Source organism: Colossoma macropomum, unplaced genomic scaffold, assembly GCF_904425465.1.
Source record: "Colossoma macropomum unplaced genomic scaffold, Colossoma_macropomum, whole genome shotgun sequence".
Classification (NCBI taxonomy): Eukaryota; Metazoa; Chordata; class Actinopteri; order Characiformes; family Serrasalmidae; genus Colossoma; species Colossoma macropomum.
The window spans coordinates 11,088,475-11,114,462 of record NW_023494795.1 but is presented as its reverse complement, the minus strand read 5'-3'; the positions used below and the strand labels follow the sequence as shown (position 1 = coordinate 11,114,462).

The 25,988-nt window shown below is 40.6% G+C and overlaps 2 protein-coding genes across 6 annotated transcripts in view; one reads left to right on the top strand and one right to left on the bottom strand.

The window, feature by feature from the left end:
* The window catches only part of palld (palladin, cytoskeletal associated protein), a 168,564-nt gene extending 157,127 nt beyond the window's left edge, over positions 1 to 11,437 (top strand). For 2 of the 3 annotated variants that reach the window (XM_036581438.1, XM_036581439.1), the window contains exons 16-21: positions 181 to 269; positions 905 to 1,037; positions 5,376 to 5,583; positions 6,756 to 6,921; positions 9,052 to 9,185; positions 10,825 to 10,985. In XM_036581438.1, the coding sequence (XP_036437331.1) occupies positions 181 to 269; positions 905 to 1,037; positions 5,376 to 5,583; positions 6,756 to 6,921; positions 9,052 to 9,185; positions 10,825 to 10,985 (891 nt within the window). Of the gene's footprint in view, positions 1 to 180; positions 270 to 904; positions 1,038 to 5,375; positions 5,584 to 6,755; positions 6,922 to 9,051; positions 9,186 to 10,824 lie in introns of all 3 variants that reach the window. The other variant, XM_036581437.1, reaches the window with a different exon arrangement.
* Positions 11,438 to 18,494: 7,057 nt separating this feature from the next.
* cbr4 (carbonyl reductase 4) lies at positions 18,495 to 25,903 on the bottom strand. Of its 3 annotated transcripts, none has more exons than XM_036581434.1 (6): positions 25,806 to 25,903; positions 22,662 to 22,812; positions 21,749 to 21,869; positions 21,449 to 21,582; positions 20,798 to 20,932; positions 18,495 to 19,379 (listed from the first exon to the last, which is right to left on the bottom strand). In XM_036581434.1, the coding sequence occupies exons 1-6, from the start codon at positions 25,833 to 25,835 to the stop codon at positions 19,201 to 19,203; spliced, it is 750 nt and encodes a 249-aa protein (XP_036437327.1). In that variant the 5' UTR covers positions 25,836 to 25,903; the 3' UTR covers positions 18,495 to 19,200. The 3 variants fall into 3 exon arrangements, with proteins under 3 accessions (XP_036437327.1, XP_036437329.1, XP_036437328.1); XM_036581436.1 differs by having other exon boundaries at positions 25,626 to 25,900; XM_036581435.1 differs by having other exon boundaries at positions 25,778 to 25,899.
* Between the last annotated feature and the right edge of the window lie 85 nt (positions 25,904 to 25,988).

Below are 25,988 nucleotides of genomic sequence, written 5' to 3'. Positions count from 1 at the left end.
TACACTGCATTTCCTAACCCCATACATATGACCACCTCTGTATTACAATAGTAATCAGTTTTGTTGTCTTGAAGTTCCCTAAAATACTGTGCACTATATAGTATAGTTCTATATTCAATACCATGAATAGGCTCTAAATAATATCCTTGCTCTCTCTTTCTCTCTCTCTCTATCTATCAGGGGAGGGTGAGCTGCACTGGTAGAATGATGGTGCAGGCAGTGAACCAGAGGGGTCGGAGCCAGCGTTCCACACCTGGCCATATCCGCAGGTAAACAGTCTCCTCCCTGCCCCCTGCGCCCTGTAATTTATGACAGCTGAGGTAATGATCGTCTGATCTCTAACCTGCCCCTGACCTCTGCATAGCTTTATGGGATTAGTAGTCAAAGTGAGGGTGTGTCCCAGCTTAAGAACACCTGTGTGTTTTGGACACAAACCCAAGGGCCCTTTTCAAAAAGCAAGAGCCTTTTAAAAAGATGGCTTTTTTACCTTTTATAATCTTCAAAACAACACTGCAGTTGGGTGAATGAGCGTGAATGTTTTTCCATGGGGTGTGGTCCCTATAAAGCTTTGAAAGACCAGAGATACGATGTTACCTGTTCACGTTTTTGTTTTAATTATTCATTTTTACAGGCCGTACAAACACAGCAGTCACACAACCACACTCAGACATCCCAGACGATGTTGAGACACAAACAAATGCTTACTTCCACACACACGTACACACTCGCATGCAGTTCCTGAACATTGCGGAATCAGATAAGGTGTTACATAGGCTGTTTTTTACACAAATACCTGTCCATCACTACTTTTAACCTCTAACCCCAAACCCAAAGGGGCTAGTTGTTGGTTGTACTTTTTTTTCAGATGCATCTCTCTCTCTCTCTTTCTCTCTCTCTCTCTAAGACCCCGCTCCAGGTCCAGGGACAGTGGGGAGGAGAACGAGAACATTCAGGAGCGTCACTTCCGCCCCCACTTTTTGCAGGCCCCTGGTGACCTCATTGTGCAGGAAGGCAAGCTCTGCCGCATGGACTGCAAGGTGAGGCCACAGCCACTCAATTCATTCCTTGAAACTGAGAAACCACTAGTGAGCCAGCTAGCTAGCTAAGAGTTTTGTAGGCTTCACCATCTAAACAGTTTTACGTAGTGTAATGTATATCCCTTTTTTGCCATCCAGAAACACAGACTCTGGATCGAATCCCACGTTGAATGATGTGTGGGCCAAATTCTACTCACGTTAGCCACTAAACACTGACACAGGGTTGGGCATGTGGCAAACAACTGTAACGTATAGCCATCCATCATTATTTACTTAATTCCCCCTGCATCTGTCCCACAGTACCCAGTGCAGGTCTTCTACCTGTCTCCTAGAAAATGAACGAGAAGAGAATAAAAAATAATTAGCTTTACCGCAGTAAAAATAAATGGACAAACATTTTCTTGGGCTCCCAAGTCTAAGTGTTGGTCCATCTCCCGCAATGCCACAGCCATCCGTGGCTGGAAGTCCAAGACAGCCTTAAGTTGTCTGTAGGTGTGTGGCTGGACAGCTGTCAATATCCTCAATCACTCGGTTGAGGCTAGCCAACGTGGGCATCTGTTAGCTGACATAACAGAATTGGCAGTTACAGTTCTTCTCCAAATGTGTTGAGCTGTGCAGTGATGTTGCACTAGCAGCAGTTTGAAAAGATGCAGTGTCTGGCCTCTTGTCTCAGAGGAAACATGTGCTTGCTTTCACCCTCCCAGTTTGGTTTGATGGGGAGACCTTGGGAGACCAAGCTATGAGCTGGAATTGGACACAAATTGGGGAGAAAATTGATGCAAAATCAGGATAAAAAAAAACAAAACAAGTGTTTTCTATGTTTATTATATCCTAAAAACAAAGGGTTGCAAATTTTCAGGGAGTCACTTGTACATCTTACAATGCCACAGCAACACGTAGACTATAACACTGGGGTTATTTCATCCACTACTGAAGAGACTGTTCAGTTTGATTGTCCCTCGAAAGAGCTCAGTAAAGCTCAGTAAAACACCTACTCGCATGTCGATTTATCAGTCTACTCATGCTTTAGCAGGAAGTTTAGCACTTTGAAACAAAGATGTTTGTTAAAGTCAGTGTGAATTGGAAATCATAATATTCGATCCATATTATGACATATTTGAAAGTGAAATGCAGCAGGGAGTTGCAGTGGTTTGGAGGGAGTGCAGTGTCCCCTGGGAGAGGGAGTTTAAACATGATATTGTTGGTTAATATTATTTTCCCACTGCTGCACAGTGACGTAATCAAAATATCAGAAGCTGTTTTAGAGACGTGCAAAAAAAACTTGTTGCGCTTTGATTAAATATTATGGGAAATCTAGAATCTTTTAAATGGTGTGGTGTGGTGAGTCATGCTTAATATCACCAGAGTCAAGAACAAGGAGCTGCGGACTGATTTTAAAATAGTTTGCAAACAGACGGTGGTGGTGTTTTTTCTTTTTTTTTTTTAATGTTGTATGTTTTTTTCATTTAATGGGAAAGTATTCAAAAAGGATTCTGCTGAACTTATATAAAGTAATTGTATTCCAAGTACTGCCTTTTCAAAATGTAACATAGATCGATCACTGATACCTCATTTTTGTATTCTGAGTGTGTGTTGCCATTACTATTATTTCTTTACAACTTAGCCCTGTTCCCGGTCACTCCCGGTCAAACATAGCTACATGCATGAAGGCAAACACCATTGACTACACAAAATAATGTAGAGTGTGAGAGGTGGGGCTGCCAATTGTTCAACCAGTACAGGTACCCTGACTTCAGTACTGATTCTTGAATGATCAGTACGCTCTTTTAAATTGTAGACTGACAGTGGCTGTGGCTTAAACCATAAATGAGTGTGAGGTGTTGGGTGTGTGTATATTTTCTGGCTGCAACAGACTGCTGACCTACCAGTGAGTGCTGATGGTAATAACATGCAGTATGCATACGAAATGGTATAGTTGGTGTTTATAGTCAGAACAACAAAATATTCAAATTGTCATGACAGTTTATCGAATAGTAAATTGGATTAAATTAGATTTCTGATATGTGATCGAGCTTGTCTCTAATGTTATACATTCTCTTAAGAACCAAGACATCTATGTCTGACATCTGTGCTCCACCAGAGGGCAGTGTGGAGCTGGTGTCTTATGTTTTGGTCTGAGTTTAAATCTATTTATTCCAAAGAAGGAAGCAGGCCAGGTAAACGCTACCACACACCAGACAATAAGGGAGGTGTATTAGTCAAAGTTTGACTGAAAGTCCAGCCCTAATGCCAACACTGACTGACTACTTAGGTATTGAAAGTCGATTCGGTCAGTACCGTAAATTTACGATACCCAGCACTAAAGGGGAGCTACAGTATAGCAATGCATGTTCCTGGGTTGCAAGATTCTTATGTTAAAGAGATTTTTTAAATTTTTGTTTCTGTTTGACTGTTATAGCAAGAGAGTAAGAGTTTGTGACTAAGAGAGTGTGTGTGTTTGTGTGCGAATGAATTCTAGGAAAAGTTTCCTCCCTGTGCATTCCACATAGAAGAGGGGGGAAAATATCAGTGTTGAGGGTAGATGTTTCAGCGCCTCTCTGATGATAAATGACTTCCAGTGAAAGAGGAGAAAGCTGGAATTATTTTCCCTCTCTCTCTCTCTCTCTCTCACTCTCTCTCTCTCACTCTATTTTTTTCCTCCTCTCTAATCCCAAATATTTCTGTTTCCGTTTGATTGCCCTGATCTCCTGCTGAGTCTCCTCTTTGTATCCTGCATACCTTTTACCTCTGATTCTCTCTTCATCTGCTTAATAGATTTCTGGCATCCCTTTTGTTCTCTTCTCTTCTTGTGCCATATCACGTTGCACAACTGTGTAACAGTATTGTAATGAAGGATTCAAGCACTAGATAAAGCCTCTAAATGAGAAGTATCTCTCTCTCTCCCTCACATACAGAGGCTGCATTTCTGTATGGAGCTGATTTGTTTGCTGCCAAACTGCACAGGCCAAAAACACCCCTGAGTACAAACTTCAAAGAGGCCGAAATCATGAGATGAAATCAGAGATTTGTTTTTCTCTCTAGAGCCCTCTGCTGACACACACATACACACACACACACACACACATATTGGGTTTAATCATAAAATGTAATAACCAGTGGTGACGGAATATCAGCTTTCTTTTCTTTTTTAACTTTTTTTTTATTCAACACACATAGTACATAATACATAATACACAAAACATAGACAAGATATCCATCCAATTACAGTTGTTTTAACTTAAAATTATTTTCGTATCTGTTCAAAACATCCTTGTAAGCTAATTTGTCATAAAGGAAGAGAATTAATAAAAAAATAAATAAATAAATAAAAATAATATTAAAAAAGAAAAAGAAATACCAGCTTTCTTTTTCATGTTGAATGTAAAGCTTCTGAATTATTCAAAATTTCTGTGATGCTTCCTGAGAAATTCAGTGGTGTTGTGGGGTCTGAATAGGTGCATATACTGTGCCTTCTTAGGGACCCCCACTTCAGCTTGTCTGCATTCGTCCACACACTGTAAACACACCATTTTCTCAAATAGTCTTAAGCCGAATCTTTTTGGGTACTCCTGGTCAAGTTCTGTTTTCTTGATCTTCTGAGTGTAAATAATAACTGTTTATTTTCTGAATTTAACATCAAAACATAAAATGTGGCCTGTGCAAAAGTTATGGCACATTTTATATTTTATGTTGTTTTTTTTTTTTTAATTATTTTTAAATTCAGAAAATAAACAGAAATTATACATCACAATTCACAGACAAATGCCATATTAGTGAGCCACTGTCTAGCTAGAATTTTGTCTGTACATATCACTGCCAAAAAACAGCCAGAAAGTAAAGGATATGTCTATGTAAGTTAAAGCAGAGTCATTACTTTACCTTGGTTTTGCCTTGCAGATATTATGTAAGACTTGACTTTTTTTCTCCCAACTCGATGAATTTGACCAGTCTGGGTAACACTGTCCACATATAAAGGGTGGAATTTGTGTGGAGTGCTCCTTTAAGAACATATACATTGTTCAGTGTTTACACACAAACTTAGTGATGATGTAGTCCTGGCACACCTAAGGGTGGGAGCTGTGTTTGGTTTCTGAGGAGAAAGTGAAGATTGTTGAGAACAGAGCTTGGGCTTTTAGCATAATCCCATTTCTCATGGGAAAAACATCTTGCACCCAGTCCCACTCAGTCCAGACCAGAACACACACCATATACTTTGGACCATGTAATTTGGTCCAACACTCTAAATTCCCAAAGCTCAGTGATTTGCTCTGACATTGAGTGTGAGATATTTCCACTGAATGTGTTTGACTGACTCAGCCAATACCCATTTCTCTGCAGGTAAGCGGTCTGCCTACTCCTGATCTGATCTGGCAGCTGAATGGTCAGACCATCCGCCCAGACTCTGCCCACAAGATGCTAGTAAGAGAGAATGGAATCCACTCATTGGTCATTGAGCCGGTCACCAGCAGAGACGCAGGAGTGTATACATGCATCGCCAGCAACAGGGCCGGACAGAACTCCTTCAGCCTGGAGCTGATTGTAGCTGGTACGTTTTGTTCTCCCTTCATAAATATGTAGGGAATATAATACAAGATGTAGTAGTAACTAGGACTGCACTGATATGGAATATACGAGTCAGTACGCTAACCCGCTAACCGCTAATTAAAACTTTGTTGTGGCTGATACCAATACTAGTAACCAACAATCGAGTGTTTTATTTCTGTTCTAAAAAAAAAAAAAAGTTCATATTATAATTTATCCATATCGCTGTTGTTAGAAGAAAACCTTGTATCTCCAAAATGGTAACTTTAGAGGAGACGGAAAGAACCTACTTTACTTTTAATGTAAGTCAATGGAACCAGACTTTTTTCCAAGTCATTTTGGGCTGTTTCTTTTGGTCCATTCTTCATGAAATTTACACATAATGTAAAGGACAACAGGCATTTTCAAATTATGCCAAAAACTGAAACATCAAAAATGGAGATACAAGGTTTTCTTTCAACAGCAGTGATATGCAGTGCAGTGTGTGAAGGACAGTTTAAAGATGAATCATTGATTAATTTTATATAGTCATGACATGACAGCTAAATCAGACACAACAATTTTTGTAAATATTAGTCATGTAACAGTACACAGAATTCAGAATTTGATTCGACATGATAAAGGGGTGCCTTGACTTGAATACGTTTTTTGACACAGCAACAATAAGAAATGGCTGAAAATGTGCATTACATTAATGTTAATGTTTGCATTTTCAGTTTATAAGAGAGTTCAACTTTATAGAAGTACAACAAAGGCTGTGTCCCAGACTAATGCTCTAGCCACAAGCTAACGTTAGCCTCAAATAAGCACACTTGCTATTACAAGACACAACAATACAAGATCGTACGCTGTAATACAATTTGATCACTAGTTAACATCTATATTACATGAGGAGTCTTGCCCATTGACTCTTAATGCTATAGCAGTGGCATTTCAGCCTGGACGGCTAATCAAACCTCTAATTTTCTGAGTGTCAGTGCATGCACGAGCTAAAACTATAATCAGTTGTAATTATCTGCTGTAAATCCAATATCGGCCCAATACCATAAATAAATTTTCCCATTTAGTGGCGATTAATATATTGAGCTCTGATGTATCGTGCACTCCTACAGATCGGTGCTTGGTACAGTGCAGCGTTCGGTACCTAAATTATACCTCTAACACTCTCTGTTGTAGCTAAAGAGATGCACAAAGCTCCCACCTTCATCGAGAAGCTCCAGAACACGGGCGTGGCCGAGGGTTACCCTGTGCGTTTGGAATGCCGTGTGATTGGAGTCCCGTTCCCTCAGATTTTCTGGAAGAAAGAGAACGAGTCCTTCACTCACAACACAGACAGAATAAGGTAAGTTCAGTTTCACCATTACAGTCTTTGATCCTTTTTATGCATGACGATTATGATAATGCAGTTTTGCAAATGACTGTGCAGATGTTAAAAAAAATTCAAGCAACTCAACTAATTACACTTGGTGTTTCCAGAGTAGCCAACAGTGTGGTCAACAAACACCAAGCACTTAAAAAATGCTGAACTAGCTAGCTGACTCAAAAATCATGTTAATTAACAATGCATTTACATTATCACACTGTTATGATTTTTTGTACATATTGTGTCATGTTAAATGTATGTTAAAAATAACACACTATATGTTATTAACACAACTGAAGGCATTATTTACACTTAAATAAAACACAGATTTAAACTACTCCCAGATACTTTATAGACACTCCAAGTTTTTATTAACTGAGAAATGAGATGATTTCTCAGTTTCCCCCAATAACATTATGTAACCAGCTAGAAATCCTAGAAAGTTCTCACATGCAGGTTATCACTCTCTCTCTGACGGTATGTTTTAGCCACCAGCAGGCCAAGCCGCTGTGCACCGGCAGCTCCATAAATGGCAGCTGTAGGGCGACTGCAGTAGACAGGCTGTCTAAACTGCTACCACATGTATACACAAACAGCGACGAACATGGTCTTGTAAAGGGAGCATATACACAGGCAGTAAGCCACAGTAAAATGTGGAGTACTACAGACGCTACCGTCTTCACCACCTCAGAGAGATGTTTGAGATTTATGGTCTCCATGCTGAATTGGACTTTCTTTAGAACAGCACAAAACAATTAGTCTCAACCAGAGTGAGTTTCCACTGGGTAATTGGTCAACCACATCAAGATGCAGTAGAAGTGCTTTTATTGGTGCAGTTTTTGGTGTGACAGACTCATATTTGTGTGTGTTTACACTGTGATTGGAACTGTTGCAGTAGCTGATGTTTTGATTGTCTAAAAGCACACAGAAACAACCTGATTATCAGCTGTATTTCAGATCTGCATGTTCAGTAAATAAAAAAACAGCATTAACAACGCGCAAGTTAATGACATGATGTCAGCATTTTCAGACCAGATCTCGGTGGTCGGCAACCCCAGTGTCAATTTTGTTAAGTATCAGCAAAAAATCTAACCACCTTGGGAGCCACAACATTTCATATCCATTTTATTGAAGTAACGTTTTACCGTCTTGGCTGTAAATATGTCTCAGTATGTGCTGATGTTCTAGTATAGGTTAAAGAATATAAACAAAAATGCAGACTTACTTTGCTCTGCTTTAAGCTTTAGCTCAGCTATAGCTGCTTTTCTCGCATCTCCAGCAGGAAACTTTTCCGCAAAAGTAGAAAAGTTGCTTGTGTAAAATGTCTCTTAACGTTTGACTTTTGACAAAGCTGAAGTTAGCTTCACATTCGCCAGCTTGCTGTTTGAATGTTCCCGTTCCACCTTAAATGGTGCCTGAGGTGCCATAATGTAGCTAACTATGTAGCCAACTGTTGCACCATTTAAGGTGGAATATTAAAAATTTAACAAGAAGCTGACGAGCGAGAAGTTGACTTCAGCTTTACGACTTTTTAGTGTTTGACAGCTTCTCATTGCAGGTTATGCTTATAAATGTAAATAAGTCAATTTGTCTCCAGATTATCGATGTTCGTCTTAAATCTTTCTTATTGCTATTTTGTTAGCTGCTAGCTAGGTGAGATTGTTATCTGTGTTGCTGTGTAACCAGCAGTCTGAGCGGGTTCAAGGGTGAATTAACAGTTCTACATTAACTCCAGTGTTTAAGACCATTTATTGTTAAATCTGTGTTTAAACAATCAGCAGAGCTTTATTTTACTGCAAAGGAGGATTATTTTATTTTCACCTAAAAATGTAATTCTGCTGTGGAGCCGCAACAGGGCAGTAAAAGAGCCACGTGTTGCCAACCCCTGGGCTATCTACATGATACAAAAATCTTAATTTTTAGTGTCTGAAAATGTATTTGTGTGGACAGAAGACCAAAATGCAGAGGAAAAAAAAACATTTAAAAAAAAAATATTCAATATGTGTAGATGGGGCCTGAATTAGTTCTGGAAATCTCACTAGATTTCTGGAGATATAAATGTAATTTAAAACTTTTACTAATATGTCTGTTATGAATTTCACTTTCCAGTATGCACCAGGACAACTTTGGATACCTGTGCATGATCATCCAGCCAGCTTTGAAGGAGGATGCAGGCTGGTACACGGTCTCAGCCAAGAACGAAGCCGGCATCGTCTCTAGCACAGCACGACTCGATGTACACAGTAAGTTGATTATACAAAAAATGCACAGGGTGTAAAAAACACCTGCCGAGATGTGGTGGGGACAGACATCTGGTATGAAACATTTCATTGAAAGTGGCCCAGATCAAACAAAGGAGTTGAAAGAGGGAGCCAAAGTGAGGCAATATCTGATAAAAATGTGTGTGTATGTAGATACAAATCCACATTTGACTTGGCCAACAGCAGCAAACTCCCTTTCTGCGCTCAATTGTTTCTGTAGTGATTACTCCAGTCTGTGCTCCGTGTTTGCCATTAACAACATTTTAAACAATTGTAATCTCCACTCAAAGCTGTTACATCTCACATGGGTTCATTAGCTCAGGTTAAACCAACACAGGGCTGGCAGCTTCCCCCCACTACTGTTATGCAAGTGGCTTGTAGAGGGGATGTAGTCTTGGGCGTTAAAGTGGTAACCACAGCCGAAACATGTAGTGAGAAATGAAGTGGAATAATCCAAACAGAAGACTGTATGAGATAAATGATGAACATTTTTGTTACATTTAAAGCTGTTTTCCTGAGCTGATTTAAGCATATTGTTTAAAAAAATTACACCCTCTATGTGGAAAAATGTTTGAATCTAGGACAGGGGTGCACAAGTCGTGGAGGGCTGGTGTCCAGCACACTTTTGTGATTTGCTTGCTCAAAAACACCTCATTCAACTCATCCGTTAATTGCCAGGTTTAGTGGACGTGTTTAAGTAGGGGAGCCACAAAACTGTGCTGAGCACTGGCCCTCCAGGACCAGAACTGTGCACCTCTGATCTAGGAAAGAGATCATGTGGCTAACAGTGAAAGAAAGTTAATAAGACTAAATTTAGTCATTAGCATTATGCTCACTTTATATTATATATGCTTAATACATAGTAAACACTATAGTTTTCACTCACAGACCTCTGGTCTCTGAGGTCATTACATTTGAAAAGCTGTTAATCTGAGCCATAAGTGTTAATTAGCTCATAAAAAATCCCATTAATATTAGAATGAATATAAATAACAATGATTTTATGTAGGTCAGTGTTTTTGTTTAACCATTTCCACCTTTCTCCTTGTGGCATCTCAGGATTATTTGTTCTTATCGTCTAATACATATGTCAGGCTCCAGTCCTTCCAGGCCAAAACACTGCAGACTTCAGCATGTTGCCTCATTAAACACACCTGATTCAGCTCATCAGCTAATTAGAAAGGCCTTCATAAACAGAATTCAGATCTTTAGATGAGGGTAAACGATAAATTCTGCAGAACTTTGGCCTGGAAGGTCCCCAGTTTGACATGCCTGGTCTAATACCTGGTTTGGCTAATCAATCCTTTATTAAATGAATCTCATGAGATGGTGATGGAATTTAATAAATCGTTGTGATGGCTGGGGGCATTAAGGAGCAATCTAGAACCAAACTTGTGTTCCTCTAATCAGCTCACAAGATAACTGCCTTTTTGAAAAAGCAAGAACTTCTTGTAATGTTTTACTGCATAGTGCTTGTTGTGCATTATGCTTATTTGCTTATCTCCATAATGCTTATTTGTTCTAATGTTTGTAATGTGTTTTTATGAGGAAACACAGTTATTTTCCAGATAAATAATTTGACTGATATTATCTAAACTCTCTCTTTCCCTCCCTCTCTCAGCCCAGTGGCAGCAGCCAAACAACCCTAAGCCGAAGAAGGTGCGTCCGTCGACCAGCCGCTACGCTGCCCTGACGGAGCGGGGTCTGGACGTGAAGGCGGCCTTCTTCCCCGACTCCAGCCCCCTTCCCCCCGGCACCCTGGTGGAGAGCGACGACCTGTAGACGCGGCCTCAGGCCTAATCCATGAACCCTGACCTTTTGACCCTAGTGCCACTGTCCCCAACTCAACACCACCACCCCCTATACCAGAGGAACCTAAGTCTGTTGGAAGATCAGCCGAAGAAGAAAAGCCTATTAATAAATTGATTTGGAAGCTCCTATTTTACTCCACAGGAGAAGAAAACCACGTCTTCTTTGCTTTTTTTTTTATTTTATTTTATTTTTTTTGTGTTTCCTGATGGGCAGTGGGGGAGTGTGATGGGTGCTGCATTGAAGTCAACATCCTGCTTCTTAATTGACTTCTGGGGCTTTTCTCAGTCTGCACACTTACACAATCAGTTCAAGCTGATTTGAGGGAGGAGGTACTGTACCCATGATCACCTTGTTCTGCCATCGCTGGATTATTTCACAAGTGCCTGAGAGATGATTAACCATATCAGAATGCTTAAGCAAAATGTATTAATTTCAAATAAAGTAGCTTCTAGTTCTGCATGTGTTACAATGGTGCCAACATTTGATACTTTCATTGTATTTACTCAGTGCCTTAGTCTGTATTTATAAGCTGCTGGAAGAGGTCTGTTCATTTCTAGCAGAGAGAAAATGATTTGTGGGTAACAGGACAGTGTTTTTAGAGGTGGGATCGATTCACATACTGCTGGGGATACATCCAAACTTGGATCGGACTGATAGTTGCGGGGCTTTAGGGATCTCTTAAGGGAGTTCTCCACTTCATAGTGGACTTTTGTATGTGAACTGCAGCAGTGTAGATGTAGACAGACTGAGCACACTAGCACAAATATCCACCAAGTCTGGATTTAGAGTTAGCACTATGCTATAGATATTGCACAAGGCCGGGCCTTATTTTTTTCCCCCTTTTTCTTTTTCTTTTCTCTCTTTCTTGCGTTTGATCACAAGGGAGTCGAAACCGAGGTGTTGTTGAAGTGAGTTTGAGATGATGTTGAATGGTGGTTTTGGAATGACAGACTTTTGCTCTGCGTTTCTACAGACAAGAGCAAAAGCCAGGTGGAAGAAGCCTATGAGGAAAGGGTGGTTTTTGAATGCTTGTGGGCGGGGCTAGCTGAGGAGAGCATGAACAGGATTGGCTCTGACTAAGAGATTATTTTGCGACTTCAAATGGAGAGTGAATGTGGTGTCATGTGATAAAAGGTATTTGGTTATTAAAACTTCAAACTAGAAATTAGCAGTGATGATGATGATGATGATGATGATGATGATGAAGCATACACTTCTATTTTGAGGTTTAGAATCACAAACACATGCAGACACAGCAAGTTATAGCGATGGCAGAAGTGTGTTTACCACTTGCATACGACTGTATGCTTTTTCAGAAGAGGAAGAAGGACAACAGTGGAGTGCAGTATTCACAGTTAGTTACAGACTCATTAAATTATATTAGTGATTTTCTCTCTTGGCTTTATGGCCAAATTCAAGCATAGTCTATTTAAACTGGCAAACTATGTACTGCCATCACAAACCATTTAAACCTATTTAGATCTCTTTCTTTAATAGTAATAATTAATATATATATACACATATGCAACTCTGGTACTTGTAATACAATGAATTAGTCAAACAGTTTCTTGGACAGTTGGATTCATATAAACATCGCACAACATTAAAGCTTGCAATTTATTTTCATAATATATCCAAACATACGACTACATATTTACTCACACAACTCCTTGTGATATCTTTTTCAATTTTTCTGCAGTTACCTCTGTCTCAGCACAAAAGCATAAGGGGACTCATGATGAAAGGTTTTGTTTTTTTTTGCTTTCCCTTCCTTTCCAAGCCAATCTGTGCCTGTATATGGAATGTTCTCCTGACTCTATTTTGGTTTATGAACAGCAATATAAATAAAAGTCTCTGGAAGTACTAAGCCAGTGTTTAACGAGTGTTTTTGGGAAGGACGTGTCTTAATTAAATTAGCCTTTCAAAAGTCACTATTTGCACAATGGGGAGAAAAGCCGAAGCTGCTTTATCTACGTCAGCCGACTGGGCTAACTGCAAAGACCCCTACATAGTTCCTTGAAGATCTTAGTTCACGTTTGTCATAGAGGATAATCATGAGTGCTCTCAGTAGTAATGTATGGGCTGAGAAAGCACACTGAGTGAATTAATTATGCTGTTCTGTTTGGAGTTCTGTCCAACAATTCTGCCTTATACAAGGTTTCTCCTGTGGGTTCCTTTGCCATTAATGAAAAAACCGGTCCACAGCAAAAACCCATACTCATAAATCATGAATAAGACCTAAGTGTCATGGCTGAGAACGATAAGGTTTATTTTGTAATTGAGTGGGAGGGAAGGACTTTGTGTGCATTTCATTCTACAATGAACTACAATTCACTGCAAAATGATTTATTCACCTAAATATGCTGGTCAGACGTTCTGTACTGCATGTTAACATGGCCTGCTGATTTCTGCTTGCTTACAGTTTTTGTCCAAACCTTCCAGACGAGCCTTTGAATTGGTAAATTCAGCTACTTCAATGTGCATCCATTGCTGATGCATTCCACAGTTTACATAATCTCTATAGAAAAGCATTGCTAATAGAATGGGACACTCCGAAGCAGCCGCACATGTGCCTAAAATCATCATGTTCAATGCCAAGTGTAGTCTAGAGGGATATAAATCGCCCCAGCATTGCGCTGTGGAGCAGTGAACCTGTGCCCTCTGGAATAATGGAGTTCCATCCTACACCTTTGGGCTGAGCTGGAGTGGAGTTTGTGATTTAGAACTAATCATCCAACATCAGTATCAGACCTCACTAGTGCTCTTGTGGCTGAATGCAATCAAATCCTCACACCAACATCTAGTGTTAAGCCTCCCAGAAGAGTAGAGGCTGTTGCTGCAGCAAAGAGGGACAAAATGCGTATTAATTCCCTTGATTTCAGAAGAAACACTGAATGAGGAGTAGTCCACAAACTTTTGGCCATAGTGTACTTTATAATGATTTGAATTTGATAAGTTATTGTGTACCACCGTGTTTGACATCAAAACAAATGAAAAAAGGTAGAAATGCAGGTTTAAAATTGACATTTTGTTACATAACATAATTAATTATGTAATTAAATAGCATAGCAAGTGTTTTCTGTTTAATCAGTCGGTGGGGTGATGACTACAGGAGCTGGTATGCATGCGTGTCAGAATAACACATGACATCATGCAGCCAGTCAGATGCTCCACTAGTCGACCTCTGACCTCATCCTTTGCCACCATGAGCGTGCTGTCGTAAGACGACCCCCAAAATCACTCACTGAGCTAAAAATAAACTTCGGCCCACTCTTAATCCAGCCCAGCTGTGAGCTGTGTGTGTGTGTGTGTGTGTGATGAGGGGTGAGCAGAGCGTCTCCCGTGCCATGGGACGATAAAACATAGGGTTCCTGTTACACAAAAAGAAAAAAATGTTCCAGTTCAGGTTCTATTTCTGGAAATGTGATGATTAAGAAGACTGCATTTTTTATACCAACCACACTGCTATCACACTGCTCTGCACCTCTGAGGTACAAACCTCACCATACTATATGGTGAGAGTAGATAAGGTTATGAGCCTATCTGAAACACGTCAAGCCTTCGCTGAACAAAAAAACACTTTGCTTGAGGACGGAAGTTACTGAATGCTAAAGGGCCCGTATCACAGGAAAACATATTTTTAAACACAGAAGTGTTGATGTAGTAAGTGTTTACTAAAAATAAGTTAACACAACATCTACATGAAAGAAACTTAAATATGGCATTTTTTCTGCAACCTTTAGTAGAGGATGTGTTAACTTATTTTTATTTCAATCATTCATTCATTCATTCATCATCATAAACCGCCTAATCCAGATAGAGTTTATGATGGGAGCTGTTGGGAGAGCAGAAAATCCCAGATGACCCTGTCCCCCACAACTTCCTCCAGCTCATTCTGGTGGACGCCAAGCCACTTCCAGGCCAACTTGGAGATATAATCCCTTCAGCAGGTCCTAGGACGACCCTGGGGTCTTGTCCCTGTAGGCCGTGCCTGGTACACCCCCACCAGGAGGCGTCCAGGGGGCATCCAGATCAGATGCCCGAACCACCTCTACTGGCTCCCTCAATGCGGAGGAGTAGCGGCTCTACTCCGAGCTCCTCCCGGGTGACCGAGCTCCTCACCCTATCAAGTAGAGTGTAACCCGCCACCCTGCGAAGAAAGCTGCCACTTGTATTCGCAATCTCATTCGTTTGGTCATTACCCACAGCTTATGACCATAGGTGAGGGAGGGGATGTAGACTGACCGATAAACAGAGAGCTTTGCCTTATGGCTCAGCCCCCTCTTCAACACTACAGTCCGGTACAGTGACCGCATTACTGCTGCTGCCTGTCTCAGCCTGCGGCCGATCTCACAATCCCACTTCCCATCACTCGTGAACAAGACCCCAAGATACTTAAACTCCTCCACCTGGGGCAGGTCCTTTCCCCCTACCTGGAGTGGGCAAGCCATCCTTTTCTGGGCCAGGACCACGGACTCAGACTTAGAGGTGTACTTCAATCAACAAAAATGTAAATTGACCGGGGCACCCAACTTTTGCATAGGTCTTCAAATCCAGACCCGATACATCTAATTTTTGCCTTCAGAGGTGCTTGATTAGCTGAATGAGGGGTATTAGAATTGGGTTGGAGCTGAAACCTACTGTAAGGTAGATGCCCAGGAGGAAGATTGGTGACCACTGCAGGTTTTCATGTCTGTTGAGGAAGCTGCGTTTGATGAACTAACAGTAAAGCTAACACTAGAGCTATTCAGTGCAGCATTATGCTGAGGACACGACTGATATGAGATCTCTATTAGACCTCAGTACTATCAATGGCATGCATACACGCAGCATGCATGCAGTAATATTTCACCATGTTCATAATGTTTGTCCCAAGAAGTTAATCTGTCAGGCTAACTTTCAACAGAAAAATGATTAAAACTAATTTAGCTTGGTAAAAGTCTTAACATTGTTCTACAAGGTGATTTCACATGATATTAAAATGTGTTAGCAAATACAGTAATCCTACCGTAATCAGTAATACCTTAGAGCTGCTGTGTAGTAACATTACGCTGTGAGTACTGAGCTGTGGTCTTCAACAGAGTTCAGTCCAAAACCTTTTCAGCTTCAGGAATAAACTAAAAACAGAGACACCCTCAGATGATCAGGGCGGCATGTGTCTGAATTACATCCTCTTCAATAACACCTTTTCTGCCCCGGTCTCAGCTCTACAGAAGAAAAGACAATCAAAAAAAGTTTTTCTTCTCAGTAATGTTGCGCTCCATCTGAAGTTGGAAAGGCTAAATTATATATTTGAGTTAAATTAGATATTTGGCTCATTATTTCTCACACGCTGGACAAGAGAGAGAGAGGATCGATTTGATGCCCCAACAAAAATGGCAACCTAAACTAAAAAGTATGTGGACACTCATTGGACATCCCATTCCAAAACCATGGGCATTAATAATGACTGGCCCCCCACCTTTGCGGCTATAACAGCCTCCACTTATCTGGGAAGGCTTTCCACAAGATTTAAGAGTGTGTTTGTGCCCTGATGTTGGATTAGAAGGTCTGGCTCCCAATCAACAATCCAGTTCATCCCAAAGGTGTTCAGTGGGCAGAGGTCAGGGATTTCTGCAGGCCAGTGACACTAAACCATGTCTTCATGGCCCTTGCTTTGTGCACAAGGGCCCAGTTATGATGGAACCAAGCTTTTGGCACTAAGCATTCTAGCAGGCAGCGTTCTCCTGGCATCCGCCAAACCCAGATTCATCCATCAGACTGCCAGATAGTGAAGCATGATTCATCACTCCACAGAACACATTTCCGCTGGTCGAGTCCAGTGGCAGCATGCTTTACATCACTTCAGCAGGCCCTGGGCATTGTGTATCGTGATCTTAGGCTTTTTTGCAGCTGCTTGGCATTGAAAACCGGTTTAATGAAGATCCTGACTCACAGTTTTTGTGCTGATGTTACCTCCAGAGGCAGTTTGGAACTCTGCAGCGAGTGACGTAACTGGTTGGCAGATTTGTATGAGCTTCAACACTCAGTGGCTGTGAATTATACCTTCTGTCTGAGCTGTTGTTGCTCCTAAATGCCTCCATTTCACAATTTCACAAACTGACTTATGGAAAAGTTGGTGTCCTACATGCTATGTTTAAGGTTACTGAGCTCTTCAGTATGACCCATTCTACTGCCAGTGTTTCTGTGTGGAGACTGCATGGCTATGTGCTTGGTTTTATACACCTTTTAGCAATGGGAGTGGCCAGAACACCTGAATTCTAATTAGTAGGGACGGCCACATACTTGTGGCCATACAGGGTACTAGTAGAGGGATAGTGTCTATTTTTAATAATGAATAAGTATTTTGCTTGATTTATACAACATATTTGAACCCGAAATGTAACTGACCACATGAGCTCTACTTAGCATACTACTATCATACAACACTGAAGTTGTGCAGCAAGTGTCTACTATGTAGCCACTTCTCTGTTTTATGCTGAAATTTGATTTATGCAAGTTACTCCATGTCAGGGATAAGACAGTCACTGTGGATATGGACTTTTAGCACATTAAGACCCCAAACATAAACTGTGTAATGAACATTTATAACTACACCGATCAGGCATGTGGTGGTGGTGTGTTAGTGTGTGTTGTGCTGGTCTGAGTGGATCAGACACAGCAGTGCTGCTGGAGTTTTTAAACACCTCAGTGTCACTGCTGGACTGAGAATAGTCCACCAACCAAAAATATCCAGCCAACAGTGTCCTGTGGGCAGCATCCTGTGACCACTGATGAAGGACTAGAGGATGACCAACACAAACTGTGCAGCAGCAGATGAGCTATCGTCTCTGACTTTACATCTACAAGGTGGACTGACAAGATAGGAGTGTCTAATAGAGTGGACAGTGAGTGGACACAGTGTTTAAAAACTCCTGTGTCTGAGCTACTCGTACCAACACAACACACACTAACACACCACCACCACGTCAGTGTTACTGCAGTGCTGAGAATGATCCACCACCCAAATAGTACCTGCTCTGTGAGGGTCCATGGGGGTCCTGACCACTGAAGAACAGGGTAAAAGGGGGCTAACAAAGTATGCAGAGAAACAGATGGACTACAGTCTGTAACTGTAGAACTACAAAGTGCACCTATATAGTAAGTGGAGCTGATAAAATGGACAATGAGCGTAGAAACAAGGAGGTGGTCATTATGTTATGCCTGATCAGTGTATGTGTGCTATTGACAGTGATTTCTATGCTAATAAAGCTCACCAAGAGCGAATTAATTATGTTCCGTTTCAAGTTCATCCAACAGTCTTTAATTCTTAAAACGTGAGAACACTTCAGGTTTCTTACGTTGCTCCTTTCCAATTAAAGCGAAAGGTTCCACACAGTAAAATACATCAAAGTCTGTTATACTGACTTGAGAAAGATAAGGTTTATACTTTAGACTTTGTGTGCACTCTAAAAAGAACAATAATTCACTCCATCTGCATTAACATTTGGACGCTTTATCAAAAGAACCTCCAGTCAACATGTAATTTTGCCAAATCCAGTCCTAGATTTCTGCTGAAATGTCATGATGCTGATGCCAAGACAGAGAACACCGCATGAATACTGAATGCACTGGTAGCACAACAGACTGACGCTGACTTTATCGACTACATAACACTGTAGATATATCACTGTAGCTCTCGATATGCATATTCACTGTTGATTAAAATAATCTATACATCAATAAAACATCCTATAGATTAATCAGTTACTAAATAGTCATTAGCAGCAGCCCTGAATTCATGCAGGGTAATGTAACACACTGAACATATGACATTTACCTGTTGTCTTCTGTTGAGCATGATCATAAACTCATAAGGACATAATTTCACATCAATGGCTACAAACTGAGCCAGTGACGGGCACTAAAAAGGAACAGCCTGTTCTTTATCATCTTTCCAAAGGCAAAAAGTTAGCCTGTGATAAAAATGATCAAAATCCATATGAATCTTAACTGTTCAGACAAACTTTCAACCTATATCATGTCCATAACTGCCCCATAGCCGAGATGGAGTAGGCCCTAAAGTGAAGCGTAATGTCCTCCCCTTCCATCAACAGCATTCCAAAAATCCACTTCGCTCTGCCCTCAAAGGAACGAGCTGTGCCACTAGTCCCATCAGTAGTGGTGTACAGGCAGTAATCAGGCATCACATGACCAGCCGTAGTCCTCCATCCACAAGCAGAACCTGCCCTGTAATATAAGGTGACTCCAGGAGGAACAGAACAGCCTGTGCTACTTCCTCTGGCTCACCAAAACGGCCCAGTGGAATTCTCCTCCCGGCGTCCTCCTCCTTAAGACCCGCTGTCATGTCTGTCCGGATGAGCCCTGAGTCGGTAAGACAGAGGGGAAGAAAGAAAGAAGGCCAATATTCAAACGCGCAGCAGAGACATGAAGCCAGCAGTGAAATCAACAAAAGCATATTAGTTACCTTAGATTTACTTAATATTTTTAGAAAATGATGCCATTGTACACACTGGACAGTGGGCAAAATTGTAAGATTGTATCTTATTACATTTAAACTACAGATGCTAAATGCACCAAATTATCTTAAGTTCCTAAGTTCCTATTTTATACGTGTTAATTGAAATTTCAATGATAAACATAATCTTGAGATTCCCCTTGTAAAACATGAGCAATATGCAAGTAGAGGCATGATATGATTTATTTATTGATTTTCATTTTTCATGACTCATACAGAAAGATTAAAATGCTTCATAGTTAGATAATAGAAGGACAACGCTGATCCACTGCACTTTTTCTGGATTTTTAGCAAACAATAAAATGTCAAATAAACATCTGTTTTGGTAGTTGAACACATCTTCAATGCCCACTGCCTCTGTATGTCAGAAACTAATGCACATTAAAAAATGCATATTAACTATTGGCTGCGATGGACTGGCGACCTGTCCAAGGTGTGTCCTGCCTTCCGCCCAATAACAGCTGGGATAGGCTCCAGTACCCTACCGCGACCCAGAAGGATAAGCGGTTTAGATGATGGATGGATGGATGGATGGATGGATTAACTATTGGACACAATGACATTTCTTGAAACTATTAGGCAAACCTGAGATCTGAAATCTGGTTATCTGAAGCAGGTTATCATAGTGGTTCAAACGCCACTACAGAAGGTGGGTTAATATTCATCACTATCAGAATTATGAAAAGATAATATACACTGATTTCTTTCAGGAGATATTAGCACAGTTTAAAAATCAAACAAAGTGTTTTATTGCTCAAATGTAGCCCTGCCATCTTTCTACTCTCCCCCTCTTTGCAAATATCTAGATAAATGCATAACGTTTTCTCTCACTCATTTCATCAGTCATTGTTCCAAAAGTAAAATTTAGAACCAAGAGAATGTCCTTTTTATGCTCAGCAGTACTGAAACAATATAAATAATATAAATAACATAAACAATCTGCTTCATATTATGTGTGTTGTTATGCACTAAAATGTTTATTGAAGAGAAGAATGGAACACAAGAGCGCAAATGGAGAAGAGAAGAGAAGAGAAGAGAAGAGAAGAGAAGAGAAGAGAAAAGAAGAGAAGAGAAGAGCAAATGAAGAAGAGAAGAGAAGAGAAGAGATGAGAAAATGGAGAAGAGAAGAGAAGAGCAAATGGAGAAGAGAAGAGATGAGAAAATGGAGAAGAGAAGAGCAAATGAAGAAGAGAAGAATAGCGAAGAGAAGAGAAGAGAAGAGAAGAGAAGAGAAGAGAAGAGAAGAGAAGAGAAGAGAGGCTACCTGGAGCCACCAAGTTGACTCGAACACTTCGAGAGGCGACCTCTTTGGCCAGGGAGCGTGTGAGGCCCTCCAGGCCAGCTTTGCTGGCGCTGTACACACACTGACCAGCATTTCCCTTCACACCCACCACCGAGCCTGAGGAAACAGTCCATCAGTGTCCACTGATCATTTACAGGTCGATTCATTAACACAAACGCACAGGAAGCGGCTGTATTTACACACAGTCTAGGCTCCATTTGATAAATATTTCTCTAAGAACAAACCATCAGGCCTAAAGCAAAAACACCGACATATGAATCCAGCAAAAACATACAGTAGAGGAATGAATGTCTTAAATGAATGTCTCACACTGTTCACCAAGACTCACCACTGAGAACTGAGAGCTGAGTGGTAATCTATAATGATGCTCTGTTGCCACCTAGTGGCTATCAGATAAATATGCATGCATCTTCTGACTGTTTGAAATACTTGCTGCTGAAAAGTCATTTGGCTAAACCTGGCACATTTACATTATCAGGACGTAAAGTTGCTTAGTCCCTGCTAAAGAAACGAATATAGTGAAGCTTAGAAAAAACACTCTAGGTGAGCATAAAGAAGATTTTAGAAAAGGCAAAACAACACAAAAAATAAACTGGTCAGGTTATGGCTCACCTATGTTGACAATAGCACCCCCTTTGCTCAGCATGCTCCGTAGCGCCGCCCTGCAGGTAAGCATGGAGCCAAGCAGGTTGGTGTGAAGAACAGACACCATGTCCTCAGATTTACTCCTTAATAATAACGCATCTCTGAAAAACATACAAAAAATCGAATTAAAGTAAAGACACTTATGACTCAGCTGGCCTAATGTTCTACTTTTCACCACACAACAAAACAACACGTCTTCAACACGTCTTCTTATGCTACGGACCAAAAACAACAAACGCCGGAGTCTTCTCTTACACACTTCCTCACCTGTTGATGCCTGCTGCGTTCACCAGATATCCCACAGGACCACAGGTCTTAGTGAGGGTCTCAAACGCTCTCTGGACCTCTTGTTCTCTAGAAACATCACAGCTGAGGCCTAAATGCTCCCCTGTAGTTTAACAGACACAACAGAGTCACTTAAAAGAGTAGTTTGTCCAAAACTGCTGACATAGTAAACAATAACCCAACTCTAGAAGTTACACTATATGCCCAAAAGTTTATAGACACCTGCTCATCCAGTGCCCACCCTTTGCTCTAGTAAAAGTCTCTATTCTTCTGGGAAGGCTTTACAGTAACTGTCGGAACATTCCTGTGAGGATTTGATTGCATTCAATTAGGAGAGCATTAGTGAGGTCAGCTACTGATGTTGGATGATTAGTTCTGGATCACAAACTCGACTCCAACTCGTCCTAAAGGCACTGATGGAGCTCCATATCTCCAGAAAATGCAGTTCCACTGCTCTACAGCCCAGTGCAAGAGAGCTTTATATCTCTCTAGCCAACAGATGGCACTAGACCACCTTAGGTTCATGTACTGCTGCCCCAAAGCTTCACATTCTATTGGCAATGCTTTCTATGGAGATTAGACAAGCCCACCTATGCATGTGAACACCCGTGTCAGCAATGGGAACACGTGAAGGCAGCTATATTCAATATTAAGAAGGTCGAGATTTTTCGTGGACATAATGTTTGAACTAGCATAACTGCAGCTTCATAAGACCTCATATCTGCATCTTTATATTTTCAGTAAAACAATAACAAAATCTCTATGGGGAAAACAACTATGTGTATCGAGAACAATTGTGTTTGTTACATGTTTAACATATATTAAGGGCAGACAGTAAAACGTAAAATAATCTTTGCACAAAACTGAAATGCTTCATAGTGACAGACAGATGCACCTCCAGGAAGAGAGTCTGCCGTGGCCTGTGCTGCTTCCAGGTTTCTGGACACCACCACCACCCTGTGTCCCCTTTCTGCCAACAGCCAGGAAACTGCACGGCCGATGCCACGGGAGCCCCCAAACACCACACCCACTCTGGACATCGCCCCCTACAGGACAAAAAAATATATATATTTATATATTTCTTATACTATACAACATAAGAAATGCAATTGTAAAAAAACTATTATTTCTCACAGTTGACTGAATTCACCTCTGTATCTACGCCTTCTAAATGACAGTAGAGAATAAGTTATTAAATTGTCACGGTTTTCATGTTGTTTGTTTGGGTTCAGAGCATGGGTTGCATGTTTAAGACCAAATCATGAGAATTGGGTTGGATGTTAGAATTCTCTGAGTTAACTGAAGACACAACCAAGATGACACAGGGATGCACTGATTCAACGTTTTCTCCGCGATGCTGATTAAGGTATCTGAACTATACTCTATTAGCTGACACTGAGTACCAATCTGATACCAGTGCTCTGTTAAGACCCCTGAATTTTCCTCTCACTGATGCGAGCAATCTTTTATATTGTCAGACCACTTTGAAAACAAATTTTCAAGATGACAAACTGTATGGTGGATTTAACTGTACCTCTGTTTGATCACACTCTAACCCTTTGCAAATAAAAATTCACAAATATAGAGTAGAGGCTATTGTGCTATAGTGGAGATGGCCATTTTTGAGGATTGTGGATGGTTTTAACAGCACTGATACAATTTTATAACAACCATGACTAAGAAACAGTATTGGATGTGAATCAGTCACATCTGTCTAACATCTGATCTTTAATAAGGTCAGTATTGGGGATAATAATGAATCATGATCTGAATCAGAAGCATAGCTGAATCTTCTTAAAAATGAATAAAGGGATTGCAGGCTTTTTTTGCTATACAATACAGAGCTCTGCAGGAAAAAAACAGACACCAGTGACAACACAATCAGTATGATACAACTGACAATACAGTTATCTTGTCCAATCATCTAGAGTTTGTAAAATGAGGCATCTAAAAGGGGTAAAAAGGGAAATTTAACTGAAAACATTTGCATACAAAAATCACCATAGAAGCCTCTGACTTGTTTGACTACTGCTATTATGGTTAGTTTGTAATCATTGAGGTCAGCAAAGGTTATAATGATTCTTTTGGACAGAGTGAATGGTCAGGAAGTGCACTACTGAAGTGTTCAATATAACGCTGGTGGCACTGACAGAAATCAATGCTGCAATGTTGTCCTAATGTATCAGAGTCTTGGACGTTATTTAAGTTATTTAATTATTAATAAGGTTTCCTGAGTACTGCTACTGTTACTGTCTGCTAAAAGAATGTCTTATAAACATGGCAGAGCTTGTTTCAACCGAACTGTCTTGTTCTGTTTTTTTTTTTCTTAAATTCCCATCAAAGGGAACATTATACTAAATTACATTAACAAGAAAATGAAACTATTTATTTAGATCTTGATGTATTTTTAACTGATAAACAACCATCCAGAGTTTCCTCTGAAATCAAAGGTATTAACAGGGAGTTTGTTGCCCTTTGCTGCAGTCACAGCTTCTATTCTTCTAGGAAGGCTTAACACTAGATTGCTGTGAGGATTTGATTGCATTCGGCCACAGAAGCATTAGTGAAGTCAGGTACTAATGTTGGATGATCAGTTCTGGATCACAAACTCTACTCCAACTTACCCCAAAGGTATCGGATGAAGCTGTGTCACTCCAGAGGAGCAGCTCTACTCCTCCACAGCCCAGTGCTAGTGGGCTTTATAGCCCTCTATCTGATGCTTGGTATTGGCTATGGAGCCTTAGGCTCACATGCAGCCGCTCCAGAGCTCACGCACTTAATAATCTGATCATAATTTCTGCAGTTATCCAATTATTCAAATGGTAATGTAATCACCATATTCCGATCTAGGAATCTGATTAAGAAATCCGATAAAGAGAGCTGGATTTGAGCTCAGTAATCAGATTTCTCAGTGCATGTAAACTCTTACTCTGATTTCTTTCGGATTTTTCAGTCCACACATATGTGAGAATGCTGGTGGTATTGCAAATAAGCAGGCAGCGTTTCCGCAAGACGGCAGCAAAACGCTTCTGGAGCGGTGCTGAAACCAAACATGAAATGAAGGATTTAAATATTCTTCATCTTCTAGATGATGTATGTTCATATTTTCAGGTAAAGTGGCACAATGTTTAAAAAAACCTGCAGCATGAAGTTCGAGTTTTACGCTACGTTTACGTCACGTCTTCTTCTGTGAGTTTATTGGCTGGTTGCAAAATAGAAATCTGATTACTGCCCGACTCACGTAGATCTGGAGTTTCCACATTATCTGATTACTCAAGAGCATGTAAACAAGTTGATCTGATTACTGACAAAATCTGATTTTCTGCAGTTACTGGATTATTGAGTGGTCTCAATGTTTTTCTATGGTGATTAAAAAAGCTATAGGGTGTGCAGAAACTGAAATCACCAATCAGATAGGGGGGTCTGGATATTTTTGGACTATAGCGTACACTGCAGTTAACTGTCATGGATTGGACACCCCAGGGTAAAGTGCATAAAACATAATTGACCTAAAAACAAACCACTTAGCATCAGGAAAATATCGTTCATAATCTATCAAATAAAAAGATTGCTTAAACTGAAAAGCAATATCACAGCATATCAATATTATGGTAAACAATATATCACCCAGCACAAGGTCATTTAAAAAAAAAAATCAGTCTACCTTTTAGTGTAGGCCAAAGAAAAAAGCCACACAGTGAGCTATAATTGAGGAAAACTGATATTAAGCAGTGTCACAAGATGCAGTGCGAAATGTCACTGAGGTTGCATATATTTACAGTGCTTCTTAAATATTAATAAAAGTTTTAAAAAAGAAATTGGGTAAAAAGGAGCTAAATATGAGAGTTGAACACTATACCGCCAGCTCTCAGTGCCAGTTCACCGTCATGCTGCCAGTGCAGAGAAAGTGAGTTGACACGGTCGCTGGCAGTGACGGCAGTGACAGTGAGGAGGACCGCGACATTTCTCCAGTTACACCTGAGCTCTGCTAGGCTGCGCTGTCGGACTCACTTTGTTATCTTATATTTCTACTATTCACCACTGTTCGCTTAACAGCAGCTTCAGTCATCCACGGAGAACCATCCTCGCCTTAAACACGCCTGGGCGCCGCCATACTGGACCAGCTGTATCCTAGCCCCGCCCCTGTCTGCGTCACGACCTACTCCGCCCCTATTGGTCCGCGCACGCCGCGTGCGTAGCGTTCTTCACGCACTCTACGTAA

Bases quoted from the DNA above. Each gene is read 5' to 3' on its own strand.
- cbr4 (XM_036581434.1), bottom strand. From the start codon at position 25,835: ATGACTGAAGCTGCTGTTAAGCGAACAGTG. The intron at 22,813-25,805 runs GTGAATAGTAGA...TTTGTCCTGTAG, and splicing joins CTGCTGTTAAGCGAACAGTG to GGGGCGATGTCCAGAGTGGG. The intron at 20,933-21,448 runs GTGAGCCATAAC...CTGTTTCCTCAG, and splicing joins GGGTGCTATTGTCAACATAG to GCTCGGTGGTGGGTGTGAAG.